Source organism: Frankliniella occidentalis, unplaced genomic scaffold (assembly GCF_000697945.3).
Source record: "Frankliniella occidentalis isolate FOCC.00 unplaced genomic scaffold, Focc_3.1 Scaffold187, whole genome shotgun sequence".
Classification (NCBI taxonomy): domain Eukaryota; kingdom Metazoa; phylum Arthropoda; class Insecta; order Thysanoptera; family Thripidae; genus Frankliniella; species Frankliniella occidentalis.
In genome coordinates this window covers 606,291-627,359 of record NW_026267313.1, presented here as the reverse complement: position 1 = coordinate 627,359, position 21,069 = coordinate 606,291, and the positions used below count along the sequence as shown (strand labels likewise).

General features: G+C 51.9%; 2 protein-coding genes across 9 annotated transcripts in view; one reads left to right on the top strand and one right to left on the bottom strand.

Annotated features, from left to right (window-relative positions):
- Window positions 1-3,809, top strand: part of LOC113204899 (E3 ubiquitin-protein ligase TTC3) — an 11,196-nt gene extending 7,387 nt beyond the window's left edge. For 4 of the 5 annotated variants that reach the window (XM_026420276.2, XM_026420275.2, XM_052272103.1 and 1 more), the window contains exons 21-27: window positions 80-328; window positions 428-580; window positions 659-922; window positions 1,007-1,248; window positions 1,348-1,469; window positions 1,543-1,706; window positions 1,800-3,809. In XM_026420276.2, coding sequence (XP_026276061.1) covers window positions 80-328; window positions 428-580; window positions 659-922; window positions 1,007-1,248; window positions 1,348-1,469; window positions 1,543-1,706; window positions 1,800-1,889 — 1,284 coding nt within the window. In that variant the 3' untranslated portion in view covers window positions 1,890-3,809. The remainder of the gene's footprint in view (window positions 1-79; window positions 329-427; window positions 581-658; window positions 923-1,006; window positions 1,249-1,347; window positions 1,470-1,542; window positions 1,707-1,799) is intronic. The other variant, XM_052272105.1, reaches the window with a different exon arrangement.
- LOC113204916 (uncharacterized) lies at window positions 3,745-21,069 on the bottom strand. 4 transcript variants are annotated; one of them, XM_052272109.1, is made up of 10 exons: window positions 20,988-21,069; window positions 12,745-12,919; window positions 11,509-11,698; window positions 11,267-11,419; window positions 10,137-10,272; window positions 9,873-10,000; window positions 8,713-8,838; window positions 4,786-4,950; window positions 4,265-4,489; window positions 3,745-4,080 (listed from the first exon to the last, which is right to left on the bottom strand). In XM_052272109.1, the coding sequence occupies exons 2-10, from the start codon at window positions 12,916-12,918 to the stop codon at window positions 3,959-3,961; spliced, it is 1,419 nt and encodes a 472-aa protein (XP_052128069.1). In that variant the 5' UTR covers window position 12,919; window positions 20,988-21,069; the 3' UTR covers window positions 3,745-3,958. The 4 variants fall into 4 exon arrangements, with proteins under 4 accessions (XP_052128069.1, XP_052128066.1, XP_052128068.1 ...); XM_052272106.1 differs by lacking the exon at window positions 20,988-21,069 and adding an exon at window positions 13,959-14,103; XM_052272108.1 differs by lacking the exon at window positions 20,988-21,069 and adding an exon at window positions 13,971-14,103.

The following is a 21,069-nucleotide window of genomic DNA, read 5'->3' as shown; positions in this document are numbered from 1 at the left end:
TTTCGTCTTCTATTAATTGCCTATCTAATCAGATGTTGTTAATGTAAGTATTTGTACCACTTCCCTTTTTAATTTGCAGAGTATATTCAACCAAGAACTTGAGAATTTAAAGAATGGCAAAGACATTCAGCTACCTTCGGTGGTTGAAGTACCAGACACACCAATAAATTTGCAATACGAAGGAGCTTTTGATTACATAAAATCTTTACTGAAGCCAAAACAAGAAGACTATGCTATGTCTCGAAACTATCCTGTATCCAAATTTTATCCATCTAGACCTTTCGCTTCCAATGGATTACAGGCATTGTCTCAGACCAGGGAAGCTGAGGTATATCTTCATTACTATTATTTTTTGTTATTCTTATCAGGGGAATGGTGTTTGTAACTGAACTGCATCCCTTTTTGTATCCCTTCTATTTTATTGTAGGGATTCCCTGCGATGCCTCCCTCTTCTCTCTTTGGACAGCCACAAAATGAAACATCCAATTTATGGAATAATACTTATCCAACGCCAAATCCCATACACTCTGCATTGCCTTTTGATGTTGGCAGTACCAATGGTACCCACATTCCTCTTCCGGTAAGAAGTGCAATAGTACAGCTGTTAATTTGTAATTGTCTTTTTAGCACTGTCTTTGATTCTGTATTGTTTTCTTAGACCTTTGGAGCAAGTTCTATGATAACACCTCAGCCTCAACTCAGCACCCTGATGCCCCAGATGATGTCATACCAGCAGTCTAGTTCTCAGAATCCATCTGTTCAGTCCATGATTGGCCAATCTCGCTCAACTCCTAGTCCGCTACCATTCCCGTCAATGAATGGAAGTGCGTTTAACCAAAATCTCTCAGCAGCTGGTGCCATTGGGTCAAAGCAATCAGCCCAGGGTTCCTTTCCAAAACCTGTTTCTGCACCCAATACTACAGTATGTTAATTCATAATTATTCTGTAGTACAATGACTATATATATTTTCTGTTTACTACCCCTGTATTTATATCTCTTATTTAGGCTGTCAAGAGCCCTACACCTGTTCCATCTGCAGCCCCTCCTGCTGCAGCACAACAGGCACAGTCTTTACTAGTGCAACAGGGTGCAATTCCAAAGCCCAGAGTTCAAACTGCTACTGCTTCAATGACTCCTATTGTACCAACCAAGCCCCAAGTTCGTCCCCTTGTCAAAGGCACAAAGAGCGAGTCCAATTATGAAAAGTTGATGAGGAATCTTCAAAAAATGTTCCCGAACAGAAATGAGTGAGACTTTCTTCTATTTGTGTTAATACAGTACATTCTTGTATTATTATTTATAGAAAAAATTAATCATATACTTTTTCTTCATGTTTTGTTTTATAGCATGGAGCTCACTCAAGCATTGAAAATGGCTCGATACCGAAATGGAAATACACTTTCGTCACTCACCCACTCTGATATTGTTGGCAAAGTTCAAGAGATCCTCAATAAACAGAGTAAACAGAGTAGGTTATTTGTGAATATCTACTCTTTTTCTTGGCTAGAAGTCTATGAGATATTTAAATTTGTCTTTTTCAGCTTCCATGGGTTGGGAAAAGTTTGGTCAGGCTGCTTGGGGAACAGCTAAAGCACCCATTGTTGAATGGGAGGGAGGTGATCAAGATGAGTGTTGCATTTGTATGACCTCCATGAGTGCCAAAGAAGTTTATTCACTTGAATGCAAGCACAGTTTCCACAAAGATGTAAGGATCGAGTTAACTCCATTTTCCAACTAATTTCATGTGTTGCTAGCAACTATAACTATTAAATCATCTCATTTTTTCTCCCATTTTCAGTGTATTAGGAAATGGCTTTTGCAGGACAGTGTGTGTCCAAATTGCCGAACTCATTCGACTATGTTGGATGAATTTCCACCATTGGGCTGAAGATCTACCTTTGCAGTAACCACCAAACTTATTTGCTTCACAGTGAGTTGTGAATTACGATTTCCTAATCCAGGCTTGTATCAAGCACAGTATTTAAGGTCAAAAGACTTTTATCTGTGTACTTATAATTTATGAGGTTTGTAATTTCATTTCCTTTGCAGTATTTACAAAAATCTGTTGTCCATCCCATTACTGTTAATTTACTATCTTTGTATGTTCTTCCATTTGTTTGGATTTCAAAATTATAAGTGAATTGCTTCCCTGTATCTTTAAACATTCCTTTACCAGACATTAATAGTCTATGCTTACTTCAGTAACTGTACAATAACAGATTAATGAACCGGTATCTCTGGTGTCTATTTTTTTCTGTTTCTGTCTGAAATTAGTGGTTTACCATACTACTGTATTAATAGATCTTAGATCGTATCAAATTATTTTATTGTAGACATGTTTTTCCTAAACTGCACCATCATTAAGTATAGTTAGTGACTGATGTATACTATAAGTACAGAAAATTCTGTTAAGATGTTTTATGTGCCTATCATGTATGTGTTGAGTTAAAAACCCTTATCAACCAAGTGTTGATCACGACTGAACATTTTCTGGTGACACAGTCAGATTTTAATAGCCCTTTAAACTGCAGTTGTCTGCACCCATAGACAAGGTTTGGCACTGGTTTGACCTTCCAACACCCTACGGGCAGCTAAAACCAGTGCCAAACCTTGTCTAGGGGTGTATATAACTACAGTTTAAAGTGTCATTGAAGTCTGACCATTACCAAAAAACGTTCCCTTGTCAGGCAACTGGTGTTCTATAAGTTTTTATTACTCAATGCAACATATATCAGCTGTACTGATTACAGTATATATGTTTAGTAGAATGCACACTGTTAAAAGAGTTTTGAAAAAGACATACTAACTATTTTAATGGTGTAATGTTATGTGTTTTAGGTGCTCAAACTGTCTTGCTGAAAAGACTGAATTGCTATTAAAACATTTGCTTTTTCTGTAAGATGCATCAAAGTTCCATTCAGTATAATAGATAGTTTTTCTTTGGTTTAATAGTATCATTTGAAATTTTGAGGGCACTAAATTGTTCCTTTCGTCTTTCGATGTTACTATATATTTTGTTGTAATACTTATTTGGGACTTTATACCTAACAGTCAAGAATTTTTCACTGCTATTAAAAAAAACAACAAAAAAGTTATTTTAATCTAGGTTTTGCAACTGTCTCTCTGCAGATGCACTGTGATGACTATTTAATTTTGTTTGTTATTGAATGCTGTGATGCAACATTGTCTTTTTGTTTATCCTTTCCTTTTTTTTGAATTAGGAGATAACAGTTTTATAGAAGGTTCCTATAATTGTTTTGTTGATAGAAATTTAGCTGGCATGTGCTTCATTCATATCATCTTGCCTACTGCTGATGCTGTCTGCATGTGAAGTGCAGATGTCTCCTTTCTGTTTCTTTTTGTTTTCAGAAAAGAAAACTTGTTGAGTTTAAACCTACACTTCAATTCTTGTATATATTATGTGCCTTAGTTGTGCCTGAAGTGCCTTACTGTAACATGATTGCTCAGTGTAGTGCTTTGTACCCTTTATAATTCATCATAAATATTATCCTATTTTATGGTATTTATTGACAAAGAATATATTTCCTGATTAAACTTTAATTCTTTTGCCATAACAGTGAACTTTTCTGTGCCAAGAGAATGTGCTTCTCACTTGTTCGACGCAATGCAATGCAACTTTTCCTGTTCAAATATATTTTTAATCTAACAATTTTGTATTCAAATATTGTCTTTAACTGAGTGTCTAGTGGGACAAGTGAAACCTGCCTGAAAAATGTTAAAACTCAATATTTTGCAATTTTATTTAAACAAAAACAAGCATCAAATAAACTGATGGTAAACATAACAATTTAATTACAGTCATTTTTGAGCTATCTAACTCAAAATTTTCTGAACAGGTACCAATGATTTTACTGGTTCTTACACCATACTACTTACTCACTTAATGTCATTTCATCACAATTTGAATACATCCTCACATGCCCGCCGATCGGCTCTTCAGTTTAAGTTGTTGGTGCACGGCTGTTGCACATAGTTCAAGCAGAAACCTCGGTTGCCCATGTCATTTGGGGCTTCTACATTGTTGGTGTGATAAGCCAGCCGAAAGGGTTTTACTGTGCCTGAAAAAAAAATAGAAATATGTGACCATCCGTCATTCTAAACTTGAGCAATAACGCCCTATATTTCACCTACGAAACAGAAATGTCAGGGATGCAGGTAGGGCTATAAACAGCCACCTCTATTCTCATTTTTTGCTCACGCTCGTGCTCTGAAACGTCACGTTGGTGTCTCTGTAGTACTCACTGAAGACGGTGGTGGGCGTGGTGCCGACCTCCGCGCTGAGCGTGCCGCCGCACAGGCGGTCCACGCACGTGGAGGAGGACGGCCCCTGGGACACGCGGCCGACATTGTTGACGCAGGGGATGATGAGCCAGTCGGCCATGCACGAGCTCGAGCCCGCCATGGAGGTGACCGGGTTCTGCCCCCGCGTGTCGCCCGAGAGGGTGAACGAGTGCGTCCGGTTGTTCACTGTCGAGTAGAAAAGTTGTTAAGCGTACCATGCGGCTGAAAAAACGGCGCCTACTTTCGAAGCTATAGTGTATAACCGCCACGCAGGCGTGTGGGCGTTTTGCCTTCTCGCACGAGGCAATTGGGTCGCCATATGGATGGAATGTGGGAGACAATACGCAAAACCGCCCGAATGCGGTAGAAAACTAAGAAAGTGCGGCTACACGGTAATTCGCATATTTTGTACAAAAACGGGGCACTATTTTAAAAGAGTTAGATCCGGTTTTTAGAAGAAGAGGTGAATGAGAGACGCTTGCCTGTGTCGGTGCACTGGCTGTACTGGATCCCGCAGAAGTTCCTCTCCATCCGCACGCAGATCGAGTAGTCTTGGTTGGACAGCTGCAGACCGCCGTTGGGTTCGTAGTTGAACGACTTGATGGTCCCCGACACGCCCGTGAAGTATTGCAGGCACCCTTCCTCGGCTGTGAACAGATAGGAGGGGTTGTCAAGGTGGAGTGGGGGGGGGGGGGCATTCATACCCGGCAGATTACTCGACGAGAGCACGGAGCTCACGGAGCGGGCCGACGTGATCGGGAGCTGAAAAGGGAGTCGTAAAACAAAATAATAAAAAGCCGAAAAACTGGAAACCCGCACTGGACTGGGAGCGGAGCGGTTGGCCTGCGCGGGCGGCGCGATTGACGGTATGGCGGCGTCCGGGTGGGACTTCCCTCCCTCTCCCCCTCTCTCCCTTTGAACGCGTCCAAAACTCGCGGTTGGGATGAATGAATGAGAGACATTCTGGTGTACACGAGAGAGGGGAAGAGAGGGAGAGACAGAGAGGAGGGGACGCACACGGCAGCCTGCTTGAGTGTCGGACACTGACATCGTATCCTGCGCGTCGGACCCGTCTGGTCCAGTTTGCGACGGCGGCGATGCCGGTGACCGCGCCGCCACCCGCCGCACGCCGCACCCTTTCCGTTCGCCGCCCGTCTTCCGGCCCCCCGAATTGCTTCCCGCTTCCAGGTTCCCAGCTTCCCGCGTCCGCCCGTCTGACGGCGGCAGCGGCAGCGGCGCCTGCGACACTTTTCCTTTCCCGATTGGGGGCAACTTCCGGCTCCGGCAGTCCCCTGTAACCGTACGCGACCAAAAAGAGCGGCTCCGTTCCCTCCGTTCAATATTTGAGGCAATTCCGGACAAAAATATGAGGGCGTCTGGCCCGCACGTCAGAGACGCGTCAGAATGACCTCTGGCAGGTGCGGCAGGTGGGAGATCAACGCCCAGCAGCGGCGGCGGCGGGAGGACTCGGTCGGCGGCACCTCCACCCGGCTCCTGCGGCTCCTGCTCGTCAGAGACAGATGGGCGCCGTCACTCGGGGCGCTGCTGGTCGGGGGGCCGCTTTACAACAGATTCGCGCGCACCTCGCCCTTATCGCTTATCGCGGGCCCCGCGCGGGCCGCAGCCGGCGCCGGCCGCAGCCCCCCGACCAGTAGCCCCGCGAGCAGCGCGGCCAGACGCCGGCGATTTGGTGCACGTCTTTGCTCGCGCTCCCGCGCGTTGCCCCCCTCCCCCTCCCGCCCGAAATCCTGCTTGTTTTCCTGCCTCGCCGGGATATTTTCGGTCCGGCCGTACCCGCGATAAAAATCAACCCGCTCTGGAGAGGAGGGGAAATTATTTAGTCGCTGCTGCAGAGCCCGCCGGCCGCCGCGCCCGGGGGAGGACAACGTGTGCACCAAGAGGGCCGACGAATGCCGTTGACGGATGCTACTGGGCGCGGCGTGTCGGGATGGGGCAGGGCCTGGCCGCCGCGTGCCCTGGCGTGCCGTGCCCCGGCCTACGCGCCGCCCCACTAGTCCAGATCGGAGATTGTCGCCACTGGAGCTGGACTCCAGCGCGCCGCGCCGCTCACGGAGGAAGGGTTCGGTCTTTTGCCGCGCGCGGCGGGGCCCGGCCGCAGGGTCAGTAAATCTTCCAAAGCCCTGATAAATGGGCTTCAAATCGCCTCCTCCCTCCGCCCTTCGACTGGCCGGCCGGGCCGGGCCGTTGGCCGGTATTTTGATAGGCGACTGAGTCCCCAATTAGGGGACGTGCAGCTACTCCCCGGCCCCGCCCCGCCAGGCCCGGGAATGTCCCGTCCACGGCGGCGTCCACGCCCAACCCTCAACTGGACAACCTCAGTTATAGGAAGCTACCCAGTGGTAGGGGTAGTTTTCCCGAATCCTCGAGAACGAGAGTACTACATCTCACGCACTTGAACAAGCACAGGTCTTGATTCGAGCCGAAAAAATGTGGAATGAATTCGATCACAGAAGGCCCGACCAAGTTTACAGAAGAGGGTATGTCACGTCAAAGTGAGCCCGAGAGTAAAATATTTTTGCCCACTTAAAAATTAAGTCCATGGAAAAAATCCGCCCTGCTTACGCCATACAGAGCCACAGGGGCATACAGAGCCACAGGGTCATACAGAGCCACAGGGGCATACAGAGCAGCAACGTCAAGACAGAGACAGAGAGAGCGGGGGGAGGGGTGGTGGTGGTGGTATCCAATTAAGAGGGGCCTAACTAGATCACGTCCAGGCGGACGGAGCTCACGGCGGCGTGCATATCTCGCGGCTCATACACATTCCTCTCGCATTGGAGGAGGACTTGCCCCGCCGAGGCGAGTACGGCCGGGTTCATCATCTCGACGGCCAGAGAGGCAGAGCCAGGCCGCCGCAGGCAGTGCTTCGGAGGCGGCAGATCGTCACTGTCGTCACGTAGTGTCAGGAGGACAACGCACCTGTCCGCGGGGCGGGTTCAACCCCCCCCCCCCTCTCCCTCTGCGGGCTGCGGATTCGGATTCCGTTCTCATCGATAAGTGACACGCGTGGTGCATGCGCTCCAAAAAGTGTAAATAAATCAAAGTTTGAAAAAAATTGAGCGTTAATCTTTCGTCGATAGGATGTCAGTGACGGTCGGTGACGGTGAAACCGATATGCGCGTCTATATGACGATATTACGGCTGAGGTGACCTGATCGGCGGCAGCAGCGGCTGTCCCCCGCTGGCCTCTATGGCGACGCCGCTGGGGATCCCTTTCGGAATCTCACACACTCTGAAAACCGTGTCTTTCTGAGACCGAAATCTCGATGACTTTGACGTAACCAAAAAATATTTTCATTGCAACAAAGAAAATATATTTTTTTAGCTCAACAAAATTTTAAAATATTTTGTTTTTGTCTCTCGAACAAAAAATGTGACTTTGGTTCCTGGCACGAAATTTTCTTTTTCTCAATTAGGAAAATTTCTTTCCCCGGAGGAGCGGTTTTCTGGGTGCAAGTCGGAATGAACGGAACGGGCGACATGCCACCCGGAGCACTTATCACGCACGCACAAGCAACAGCAGCCGGTGACATTTCGGGGTTTGTCTTCGATTTGTAGGGAACGCTACGCCCCGCCACGACCAGATGGGCCCGGGCCCGGGGCCGCGGGGACATAACAGTCCATCCTCGTTTACGGGCGGGAGGAGCGATAGTACAGGAGGCGGAGGAGGCTGACGAGGGAGGGCGAGTGGGAGCGCGTGCTGTGGCGCTGCGGCTCCGGCACCCGGGACAGGTGTCTACAGGCGCTGCCGGAGAGAGCTTTGGGTGCATCACAAAGGAAAACGATCGAGACACTTGGTCAAGAACAAGGGTGCGGTGCAAAATGAAAATGCACACATTATTGAGGCACACGATTGTTCACACTCACTATCCGAAGACTTTTTTGTGCGCACATTTCCTACTACACTGAAATACAAAATAACAGTTTTTGTAAACAACAGACGAAACAACGTTAGTAAAATAAAGAGGCTGGTAGTGTTGACACAAAATTTCACAAGAACACACACTAAATGTCAATATGCACATTTTTGGTGATGTACCGGGTGTAACTGTGAATACGCAGCAGTGCTGCGGGTTTGCCTACTCTTTACACCCGTAAGGGGTCATGGCCCCAGCGGCCATATTGAGTATGCAACCCCGCAAAACTGCTGCGTATTCACAGTTACACCCGGTACATGTCTGTACGAATTTGTGCATCGTTAGGTAAAAATGTATCGTGAGTGCAAGAAAGAGATGTCTTCTCTCTCGAACCCAAATGGGCCTCCGATTGAAAGCGGCCTCTGGGCGTACGCACTCGCACTAAAGCGGCCGCCCAGAGTGACTCCAGCGGGGTAGCGTAGCAACGCGCTGGACGACACCCTCGTCACCGCTTAAGCAGAATGTACTTACCGCGGTAGGTCGAACTGCACGGAATCTGACAGATCTTCACCTTCCAGTTCCTGGCGAAGGACGGCCCGCTGGTGACGAAGGTGAGCGTCACCGGGTTCGTCACTCCCATCCCTGCGTCCACGTACACTGCAGCACACACACACACACGCATGGTCATGTTCGTGCAGAGCGCCACACTTATTGGGTTCCGTTTGGTCGCGTGAGGGTCGGGCCCGGGGGGCCGCCAGCTCCCGGAGCGTCCCACGGCCCCCGCGGCCCGCCCCGCCCGGGCCCGGGCTTATTTTCAGGGAAGTGGTTGTGAACCCCCCTGTTATCCACTGCGCCCTCCTGGACCCCGGCCGCAGCATCGGGCGGTTCCGAGAGGACACACGGAACTCATCCGTGAGGAGGGCGGGGTGTGAGTCACTCTCTGATCGCAGACGAGGGGGCCTGGGGGGCCCAGCGCCCACAAGGGAGGGGGGGGGGCAAAATGACACAACACGGTAAAAAGAATGTCTTGAAATCCCAGGAAATTTCTGGGATTTCAAGGTTGGGTGGATAATTTCAAGATTGGCCCTTGAAATCCCAGACTCTGTCTTGAAACCCGTAGCTTCCAAGGGAAATCCTTGGAATTTTCGTCTGGTATTCAAGGGTTTTCCTTGAAGTATCCAGATCGTGCTTCAAGGAAAACCCTTGAATACCAAACAAAAATTCCAAGGAGTTTCCTTGGAAGCTACGGGTTTCAAGGCAGGGTCTGGGATTTCAAGGGCCAATCTTGAAATTATCCACCCAACCTTGAAATCCTAGAAATTTCCTGGGATTTCAAGACATTCTTTTTACCGTGAACTAAACCCTCCATCACCCTCTCCTTCCCTCCTCAAAGGGCCATCCCATCTCAGGACTGTTTTCGGGATGGCGATGGAACATGACTGAGGGTTACACCTTACACCTCTAAGAAAATGAAAAATTGGTAGAAACCATCGTATGGTTCCTTCGGCAGGGATAACCATAAAATATATGGTTCAGAGAACAATCTGTTACTGGTGAAAAACATATTTTATCCTTGTCCCCTGAAGTAAGCATACGTTACTACAGATTTGCATTTTTCTGGGGTGTTGTATGCACTGCACTGACAATAAATGCAGTTTGTTTGCCAAACTTTTGGGCTCGGCGGCACTCACTGTGGTTGCCCGTGTTGACGCCGCAGATGGCCGGCACCGGGTTGCCGCCCGACACGATGAACTGGTCGTTGCTGCACACGTGGTTCATGGGCTCCGGGCCCTGGATGTTGAACTGGTCAAAGTCCAGCCTGCATGTAAAGAAAAATCGTGTCAATGCGAAAAATAAATAAAACTAAAGAGGAGTAATATGTCAAAAGCCTATTCGTTTCAAAAATATGTAACTCTTTTTTATTTTTTATTTTTTTCTTGAAGTGCTCAGCTTACCTGAACTGGCATATGTCGGGTCGGGCCTTGTGGATCGTGAGCTGACAGGAGCCGGTGCCGTCCGAGGCGGCTGGGTAGCCGGCGTTGGTGAAGTAGGTGCAGTTCTCGCGCGTGCTCTGCCCGCACGTCGCCATAACTGGAACAGGGGCGGGAGGCGAGACAAGTAGTGAAAGAGCAAAGAGCGCGCAGCAGGGAAGAAAATGACGCTTTTGTTGGGATTGGTTGGAACAATTGAAGACACGTCAGACCTCTGGTCTGCAGCTTTAGCCCGCGGCGGCGGAGGGAGGTAGGGTGGTCTCGCGCCGTAGCGATACAGCACCGCCACGCAGGCGCGCGGGAGGGTTGCCTACTCGCAGGGCGCTATGAGCCTGAGCCGGCCGCTCGTCGTCGGAACCGCGCGCTAGAGACGGCGGACATCCTCGTTTTAAAACAAGAAGTTGTCTATCCGATTAAAAACGAGTAAAAATCGTAGTTAGGTAACGAACTCCCCCGCCGTCACACTCCTCTCCGCCCGCGCCACGCCTTGCGCACGGCCGCGGTCCCCCCGACCTGATAGCGACGCGTGGCGACGGGGTGACGCAACGGGAAAAGCGCTGCTCCATGCACCTGGCGCAGCGCGGGCGCCGCGGGGCCCTGTCCTTTGTGGGCGTCACGCTGCGCGTCACGGAAGATGGACACAAACTAGAGCGTCGCGGCGCGGCGCGGCCTGGCGACACAACAGCGGGCGCGGCGGGGCGGGGCGGGGCGGGGGCGTTCCAACTGGACCGGGAAGCTGCCACACCGAGGTGTATGTGTATGTACCCTACCTCGTTCCGTCTGCCACCGCGTCGCAGCTGTTGCACATCGCCGCCGTCCTCCACGAGATCGTCCTGGCCCTGGTGACCTCCCCTCCTTAACGAGATCGTCCAGGTTCTGGTGACCCCCCCCCCTCCTTAACGAGATCGTCCAGGTCCTGGTGACTCCCCCCCCCTCCTCAATAAGATCCTCCTGACCCTCCTCCTCCACGAGATCGTCCTGGTCCTGGTGATCATCCTCCTCAACGAGATCGTCCTGGTCCTGGTGACCCTGCTCTAGTGGTCACTACCCTCCTTCCTCTTCCTTCCGTCTCCCAGGGGTCTGACTATACTCACAGACGCAGCAGACGCCGAAGCTGTTGGCGCACGGCCCGGATGCCATGCCGCCCCTGGCGCCGCACTCGGCCACCGTCAGGCAGGTGCCGTTGTCACCCGAGGCCGCGGCGCAGGGCTGGTTGTCGAACTGCACCACGGTGAACAGCGACAGGACTGCGGACCGAGCACAACAAATAATTTCAATACAAGATCTGTGTTTAACTTTTTAAAATATGTATTTAGAAAACAAACAATATACTCACATCTGGCGTCCCTGTTGTTGGGCGTGGTCTCGTGCGGCGGCTGCTGCAGCTGCTGGAGATGCAGGGGGTTGGTGGTGGTGGCCGTGACGAAGCCGCCATTCTGGTAGCTGCCCCCGCTGCCCCCGCTGCCCCCGCCCCCCTGGGCACGCCGGCGTCCAGCGGTCAGCGAGGCCTCCCCGTCCCGTGACAGCTGCGGCAGCCGCGCCAGCAAAGCGAGCGAAGCGCGGGCAAAGAAATTGCAAACTCCAGCCGAGCCGAGTCGAGCCGATCCGAGTCGAGCCGAGCCGAGCCGAGCCGAGCCGAGCAGGCCGGGCCCCATCCCATCCATCAAACGGCAATCACACAGAGATTCCCCGCCGCGTCAAGTCGCCGTTTTTATTTGAGCCCATCCCATTGCATTGCTTCGCGGCCAGCGCGGCGCAGCGGCCGCACTGCAACCCGCTATGGTCGAGCCTCTCCGCCGCCGCCGCCGGGGCTTGCGTTCCACGCGGACAGGGGACAACTGCCTGGAATATTTGTCCTTTTCTCCGAGCAAAGTCAACACCCGCCTTTCCTCTTCCTCTTTGCCCCCCCCTCCCCCTTTTCCAAATCTCTGCTCTGTTGTATAAGTGGCAGCAGCCGAACAGTTCCATCAAATGCTTTTGTGAGATCGTCAACAGCTAAGTTTGGACAATGGAGAAATATGAAATTTTACATTCTCATGCGTACAACATTTTGGTCTCGGTGGGTTCTCCTCCCAGTCCAGTCTCAATAAAAACATTTTTGGGTAAAAACCGACAACAAAAATAGAAAGGTGGGCGGTGACGGCTGCTGACCCAGTTTGTAGACCCAGTTTGCTGGGCGCGATATTAATGACGTGATGTACCGACAAAAATAATAATAACACACGACTCTGGCGCGCATCTCTGTGGGAAGGACGCGTCACTGTGACCTCTCGTACCTTTTTTGTTGTGTGTGTGTGTGCTTGTGTGTGTGTGCGTGTAGAGAGACAGAGAAAGATAAAGAGAGAGAGAGAAATAGAGAGAGAGAGTGACAGAGAAAGACAGACAGATTGAGAGGGAGAGAGGGGCGCGGGGAGAGGGAGGAAGAGAGGTGCGATAGCAATTCTTGCGTGACTTGATCGCCACTCCTGTCCTTGCTCCTCTTTTCCCTGATGGCCGCTCGTGCAGCGACTCGACTTTGGCGACACAAAAATACCAATTGTTGCATGGTTTTGATTCATGTCAGCGGACCTACCGGCTTGACCCTCCTCCTGGTGCCGTGGACGGGCCGCCTCTGCCTGACGGTCTGCTTGTCGTGCTGCGGGAGCTGCTGGTGCTGCTGCTGCTGGTCGTCGGCGGCCGCGAACGAGCTGAGCAGCGCGAGGAGAAGCGCCACCCCGAGCAGCGTCATCAGCCTGGTCGGCGTCATGCTGCGGACACATTCACGTCAGACGGGCGTCGGAAGAAAGTCCAAGAAAGTCGCAAATGAAATCCAAGTGTTCGGATGTGTGTGAAAAAAAATCGCACACACCTGCTGTTGTGTGACAGAATTTTAACACACCTCCAGATGTGTGAATGACCATTCACACACTTGAGTGGGCCAGGCAAACGTCTAACTTTTTCAGTGTACAAAATCTCAATTTTATCACCCTACAAGTGTGTGGATATTTTGTCGTACAACTGCAGGTGTGTTTATTCTTTTCTCACCTGCAGGTGAGCGACTTGGATTTCCATTGCACAATCTGGTCAGAAAATATCATGGTGCCTTCAGTGAATGGCGTGCACTGGACCGCTATAGACCTCACACTGCGAGGACGAGAAGTGTTAGGAAACGAAATGAAACACCCCAAAGGTCTTAAACAAACCTTTGGAATGGAAAGGGGAGGCAACGAAAGATCACTCCCCGTCAACACGCGGGCGCAATTTGTCGGAATATCTTTCTGTGTATACTTTTTAAGATCTCGACAAATGACACGGCCGTCAGCTAAGAGCGCGTAATGAGTGAGGTGCATGGTGATTCCTAGGAGCGGCGGCGGCGGGGAGATGCGCCACCTCACACCAGCGTAGTGCACCACCCTGGGCGTGGCGGGGCGTGGGGCGTGGCGGGGCGTGGCGGGGCGCGGCAGCAATAACCAACTATTTCCCACACGCGATCATAACAAACGACCCGTCGGCTACTCGTTGATGAGTTCCTCGGACACGGCCGCCCCGGCCGGGGCAGCGCGTCGGCTCGAGTCATCCGTCCTTGTTTCCCACCGCCTTACCGGGGGCTGGACGAGGTGTCGGGGATCCGCCCGCCGCCACGCCGCGCGGGCGGTGGCGGTGCGGCGGGTGGGTGGGTTGCTCACTGCTGGTGCTGCAGGTTCGCGGATTTTTGAATACCGGGCGGGAAAAATCTCATTAACGCATAATGGGCGCCCCGCGGCGGGCTCCGGGTGGGGCGCTCGCTGCAGGCGCTTATCACTGCACCTGCGGCTGCACCTGCGGCTGCTGAGCGGCGCGGCTGGGGGGCGCGGCGCGCGCAGCTGGGGGCGCACCTGCAGCTGACGGGCGTGATGGACGGGGCACTGCTGCGGCGCCGGAAGCGAAGGTGAGGTCGTGCGGACGGGACGTCGACTGCGGGTGGCGCCGCGGCACCGAGGGCTTTTTATCATTTCACGGGCCGCGCCACGCCACGCCGCACCACACCGACACGCACGGAGCGCTCCTGGCGCGTGAGCGGCACGGGCGGGAGCAGCGCGACACGGCGACAGGCGCACTGCACGTTACGTGTCGCGGCGGCAGACGACGCGTGCCCCGCGGCGTTTGCTCTTCCGTGACCTCTCTGCTGCTCCTGCTCCTCGTCAGGACAACACCATGCGCGGCGCCGGAAATAACAAGACAATCGGTCGAAGGTTTTCCCCGTTTTCCCTCTCGGGCCCGCTGTGGTGGTCGCGGTCCGCATGCCGTCGCTGCGGTGACGTGCGGCGCTTTTCACGGGTCGCGCTCCCCGCGAGCAGGGCGAGTCAGAGGTGGGCTGCAGGTCAGTGCAGCTCGTGCCGACCTACCTGAAGGGGGTCGATGGCAGTGACTGCCAGCGCACTCACACCGGTACTGCACGGCCGGCTGCAGCACCTGCCAGAAGCGCGCCGTGCGTGAGGTAGGTATGCTGTACAGAACGCAGGCGTGTGGGAGGGTTGCCTACCCGCACGGGGCCATGCAGTGAGCGACAACGCGCGGGTCGGGCTTGCGCTTGCCATGGGCCAAAGCTGCACTGCCGGGCGTTTCTTTGCACTCGCCGGTACCCGAGGAGAAAAATGCCTCTGTAAAAATCAAGGAACAACAAGGGGAAAAAAATATAGAAATTCTCTAAAAAGGATTCAGAGCAAATCAAAGAAAATCAGAAAAAAAAAATCAGGAAAAAATGGAGAAAAATCAGAAAAACTGGTGCAAGCTTCAATTTATAGTGAAGTGTCCCTCAAGTTTGCTCCCTCTGCCTGTAAGGCCTCTATTGCCCCTGTGACTGTCTATACGCAAAGTCATCCGCACCGCCGCGTTCTACGACGCGTAGCCGCGTACAGTACGGCCGGGTACAGCACTACCTGTGCGTGCGCCGTGCCATTCGTGCTTAGGGATCGTCCAGAAAGTACGCCCTTGTAAAACGGTTTAATTTCTATGTAATTTATGAGATATTACTCAGTAATTAAAGTGTAATTAAGTGGCAGAAATTAAATTAGAATGTAATTTAAAAGTAATTTAGTGCATTTCGGGTCATTAACCGTTTATTACATGTTAATTTAAAGTTAATTTAAAATAAATTAAAGACGCATTGCCCAGAATAGGTCTAAGTCCTCAAATGAACAGTAAACTGCAATGTTATTTAACTTTAATTAAAACCATACTCAATTTTGGGTGCTGTCAAATATTCTATGTAAGTAAATGGAACTTTAATTTAAGGGTAATTAAGTTACTTTTCATTTGAGGACTTAGAAATTTTCTGCGTGCAATATTTAATTAAGCCTTAATTAAATTTTGCTAAATTACCCGTTAATTACACCGTAATTAAAATCTTATGACTGACATCTGGTCTAAGAAAGACATCCTCTCCGGCGCTAAGCCGTACCAAGAAGCCGTGGTGGCAGAGTGGTTAGCATAGCAGACTTGTAACACGAAAGTCGCGGGTTCGATACCCCAAATTTGGCTTTTTTTCTCATAAAAATGTAATTACTACCATCCATTAACATTACATTAAACCACCAAAATTCAATTACTGAGTAATTGAACATAAATTAGTTTTAAATGAATTTTAATTACTGAGTAATTACATTTCGGACCTTTAATTTAAACATAATGACATGTTAATTTAACAGTCTCAAATTACCAGCAAATTACCACGTAATTGAACACTAATTTAGTTTTAATTTAACCTTTTCTCAAGGGCGCCGCTTTCCTCAGATTAACCTGACGATAAACGAATGCGTTCGGCAAATAACAGGAGTTCGGCGCCTGCGAAGATCAGGGTAGGCCACCCATCAGTGCACGAGTGCTCTGCAGACTAGATATTGCCTACCGATCAGGCGCTATGAGAGCTTGCAATGGTTGGATTGTTACGAAAATACTCTGCTTTTAAAATGTTTAAGTGTATATGTAACAAATCAAATCGCTATCAAATTTTCTAACGAACTCCATAAAAACACAGAGGTTTTTCAAATCCCTTTTTTGATAAATTTGCGAGGTGCAAAATAGTGTGGGAACCCGGACCGATTCGTGGGACCGGCGCCGCGCGCGCCAGGGCCGATCAGAAGGTTTGGGGCGGGAGGGGTGGGGGGAGGGCACCCAAAGGAGTAAAATACGAACCGCATTAAAGGAGCCACTCCGATAGAGATAGCAGGCGGGGTCGGTCAGGCCGGGCAGGAATGCCCCTCCGGGTCCTGCGGGTCCCCCGGGTCCCCCGGGTCCCCCGTCTTGTACCGTGTCGCCTGTTTTTGAGGGTCATAAAGACGGAGTGGAGGCGATCCGGTCGGGCTTTAGTGAATGAACCGGACGCCTCCCATGTCTCACGTCGTCCAGGAGGACGTCTCGATCGTCGTGTGAGCGCGTTCAGCGGGAGAGAGAGAGAGAGAGAGAGAGAGAGAGAGAGAGAGAGAGAGAATAGAGGATAGGGTGGAATGGAGGGGGGAGGAGGGAAAGGGTGGTTACTTTTGCCTTCCACGCCGCACATTTGTGCAGACGTCTGCCCCGAGCGCCTCTCGGACTCGGCGCAGCACTTTACGATCTCTGACCTGAGCCGCTACACCGAGCCACGCCACGCCACGCCACTGATCTTTGGCTGTCCGGACGAGATTAACTTGTTCGCCGCTCACCGCCGCTTTACGGCCCCGTCCCGTCCGGAGTGAATGGGAGCCCGCAGGACCCGGGAAGGAAGGCGCATCTAGAGAGGACCTCGGGCAGGTCTGGAAGGACCTCGGGCAGGTCTGGAACAACCCTTGAAGGACCTCAATCTAGGACACAACGCACGCGCAGAGAGTAGGGACATATTATAGTACCCGCCTCCTGGACCTGGAGGATCTGGAGGCTAGATGTTGACCAGCTTGGAAGGGCAGCACAACAGAGCTCTGAATAAAGACCTGACGCACACCGGGCGCAGGGAGCGAAAAACAAAAGCAATCCTTTCCTTCTCGCGCCCCGTGTTCTGGGCGAGTAACCCGACCCGACCCCAGTCCGTGGACGTGCGCGGACACGGTGGGCTCTCTGGACATCCCTACCGTCGCGGAAGGACTCGGTCCCTCTGCCGCCTGCCGACGGCGTCCTGGCCGGCTGGGGGCGCCTCTGCCCAGATACGCACCTCTCAATGGCGGGAATAGACGCTCACATACCTATTGCACCCCGGCGAAACATCAATTTCATGCCGACTGCACTGTTGTTGTACCAGAAAATAAAACTCATATCAACAAACTGCTCGGCTAAGTAAGTAACAGGACAACGTCGGAAGCATCGGCAGTATCAGCAGCAGCGGCAGCAGCAGCAGCAGCAGCAGCAGCAGCAGCAGCAGCAGCAGCAGCAGCAGCAGCAGCAGCAGCACGGTGTTCGAGTTCCCGCGGCCGCACGCACCACGAGACACGTTTACGAATTGCCGCATTTTGTTTATCAAAGGCCTGAGCCTATTCCATGCAAAACGGTTCCGGTACATGATTTTACGGGGCGCATGATCACAAGGCTCGTTTGAACAAGTTCTTTACGTCTGTGCTTGTAAATGCGCACGTCCGAGCCGTGACCGCTGCTGAGATGAGAGCAGGCTTCGGGTCGGGTTAACCCGTGGAGAACAGTGACTCGGACAAAGACGACCTGGGGTGGGGGGAGTTTGCTCTGAAATCCGCAAGTAGGTAAGCAAAAGGAGAGACAAGAAGCATATTTTTGGTAATTCATTAATGTGTATATTTTTAGTCTTTCTCAGCTCCTCGGTTGGACACTATCGGTATGTAACCCAAAGCAGACGGTTGTGATTCCTTTCCGGCTCTACGCCGGATAGTGTGCGAAACCTCGATTATGTGGCTCTATCTCACGTCACATCAGCCGGGCCCCGACCCGCGAGTCCCGCCGCCGAGCCGCAACGCGAAATGCCATTCATAAAAGCTATGAAAAATACTACTCGTCAGGCCGGGCGGGCTGGTGCGAGGTGCGCGCCCCGCGGCCGCGCGCCGCCCCCACCTTGCGTGAGCCGGCGGGGCGATAAATCAGGGGCAAAATATTTAAACATGCGTACGTACAGGAGCCGAGGCAAGGAGGTACACACAGCGGACAAGGAGAGAGAGCGAGAGAGAGGGAGAGGGATGCCAGCGAGCGGGACCAAAGCCCCGCACACTTCTCTGCAAATTCTCATGAATGAACACAAGGCGGAGCGTGGCGGGGCGGGACTCGCTCCCTGAGCAGCAGGAGCAGCAGCTGTCGACACATGTCAAACAGGTGTCGTGTCCACACAGCGCGGCGTAAATATAGCGCGAGTCAGCAGAACACCGCCTTCCGCGCCCCTCTTTTTATTATCACTTATTTTGTTCTTTTCAGCGTTGTGGCATATACACCGGCACCGCTGCGGACAGGTAGGAGGACGTATGTCGCAGGGCGAGAGAGAGTCAATCCAATATATCGATTGCAATCTGCTTCCTCAGGTTTCAGTCTCTCTGCTCCGCATATGCGCGCGCCCTGCAGGACCTTTGCCTTGTTCTTCCGCGTGTCCTTCTCCTTCTTGCCTTCGGTCTTATCCTCCCTCCCTCTATCCCCCCCCCCCCCCGTAAAAGAAGAAGAAGGTGACTGTCGCCGTCACTTGGGAGAATTAACCGATCATCCATGGCCAAAGTAGATGTGGGCGGGGGCCGTATCAGCCGGCGGCATCGGCGTGGACCCTCCGCCCCGGGCCGGGGCCGCTGCCCGGGCCTCGCTGACACCTCGCCTCCCCGACGGCGACCCTCTCATTTACTAAATGCCATCCTGCTGGAGTGCCGGGGCCGAACTCACCCAGCTGCTGCTACTGGCGAGGCATCGCCGTACTATCGGTAGTCACCGTCGGCCATCTGACTCTCGGTATGCATAGCGAGCGCCCCCTTATCTTGGACTAAAAGCATCTCAGAACAGCAAAAGGCCAAGCTGGCGCGAATGAAGTTAATAAAAATCTGGAGAATGCTGTTTCCTGACAGAGTCTGTCGCACACACAAGCATGGTGATGTCGCCCTCATGGAGTTTGAGTCTTTTTTTTCTTTTGTTTATACTACACCTGATTTCCGGCCGGGAGGCGGGCGGGGGCCTTGCCGAGACACAGACATCAAAGTCCTCAACGATCAATCAAAAAGTCCTTTACGGGGGCCGGTCACCCGGCGCTCTGATGGTGAGCGGGAGAGAGAAGGGCGAGAGAGAAGGCGAGAGTGTTAGAAAAAGATAGAGGCGACGACATCGCACCGGCGCAGCGCGGCTGGACCCTCCTATCACCCTTATCGGCCGAGGCGAGGTGCGTTGTGACGCGTACAGGACGGTTTAGTGTTTAACAGGTCCGCGCGCCGGACGGGACTCTCCATGCGGCTCTCCAGGACAACGGCCTGGAACAAGGACTTCTTACTGCATCTGACACACGTATAAGAGCACAGAACAACAACTTGCTCTGTCAAAGTCAGAAATTGCTGACCAGCACCGAAAATACAAGAGGCCCTCTGCGGCCTTGGAATTTGCCAAGAAGAACCAACCGGCATTACTATATTTACTGTGGACTGTAAAGTCAGCTGTGCGTATGTGTGTGCTTTTTGTGTTCCTGTGTGTGCGTGTTTTCTGCAACATTTGCTCCGTTGCCATCCTTTCGTCTTTCGCCTGCTCTCCCCTTCGCCTCCTGCCTGACATGCCTGCCGGCCGACCGGGTTGAGAGTGATAACATCAAGAGGTGCTCTTCCATTGAGCAGGACAAACACACACACACGCGCGCGCGCGCCCACACACACACACACACACACACACACACACACACAGAGACGGGTCGACCGGAGACACGGCGATTTATGCCTATGGCTCCGATACTAAAGTATAAAACTTGCATCGAGGGACTCAACACTCCGCTGCGGCCCGCACGGCGTCAGGCAAGAGTCACTACAGAGGGAAAAGTCGTACCCTCAAACCCGCAAACGAACCTGAAAGTGATATCTCCTGTCCGACTTTTTTGTACGCCGGACAGTCCAAACTTTTCCAGCTAATGCTAGCAGACTTGACACTGTATATAGCACGGGGTAGCGTCGCCCGCGGGCGCCGCGGCGGCGGTCACAAGCAGAGGTTGCCTCCGTCGCCGCTAGGTGTCGCTAGCCTCCCATACGCCTCCGAGCTCCGGCACCGGCGTCGGCTGCCGCTGTCTGCCTGACAGGAAGGTTTCTGACTTGTGAGTCCTGATTGTGGGGGCGTGATGGGGAACTCTCAATAGAGGGTTGAGGGTTGATTCTTACTGGGGCGCGTGCTGCATAGAGATATTTCAGTGGGGGTAGACACGCTGAAGTGGAAATCCTTCCCCTAGTTACACCGTACATAACGGTAAAAATATTTTCTTGAATTTCTAGGCCAGTTCACGAATTTGAAGGACGGTTGGGTATAACTCTAATAGCGGCCTTTCGCAGTCTCTGTCTTGAAATCCTCTGCTTGCATTCTCATGGGAGAGCCATAAAATTTTCTTCTGAGTGGTGTTGCCTTGGAATACCTGACGGGGAAGTTCTGAAACTTCCCCTTGAAAGCAGAGTGTTTTAGAGATCAGATACTGGGACTTTTGGAGTTCTCAGTTCTCCACCCGTCCTTAAAATTCATAAATTATCTTGAATTTCATGCATGAAAACCTATTGCCCGCGCCTGTCCGTGCGGAGCATTACATGGGTACTTGAGCAGGTCCGCAACCAATCGTCTGCCGAAGCGCAAAAACTCTTCTCTCCCACCGCCTTTTGCTCCCCTCAGCGGATTAAAAGTACATGGATCGTGAAAAAGCAAACACCTTGAACTGCTTACCGGACCGGGCGGGGTGGGGCAGCAGTCAGCGACACGCAACCCCTCCGATCAGCGCGACGGCATTCGGCAAACAGAGCGGAGT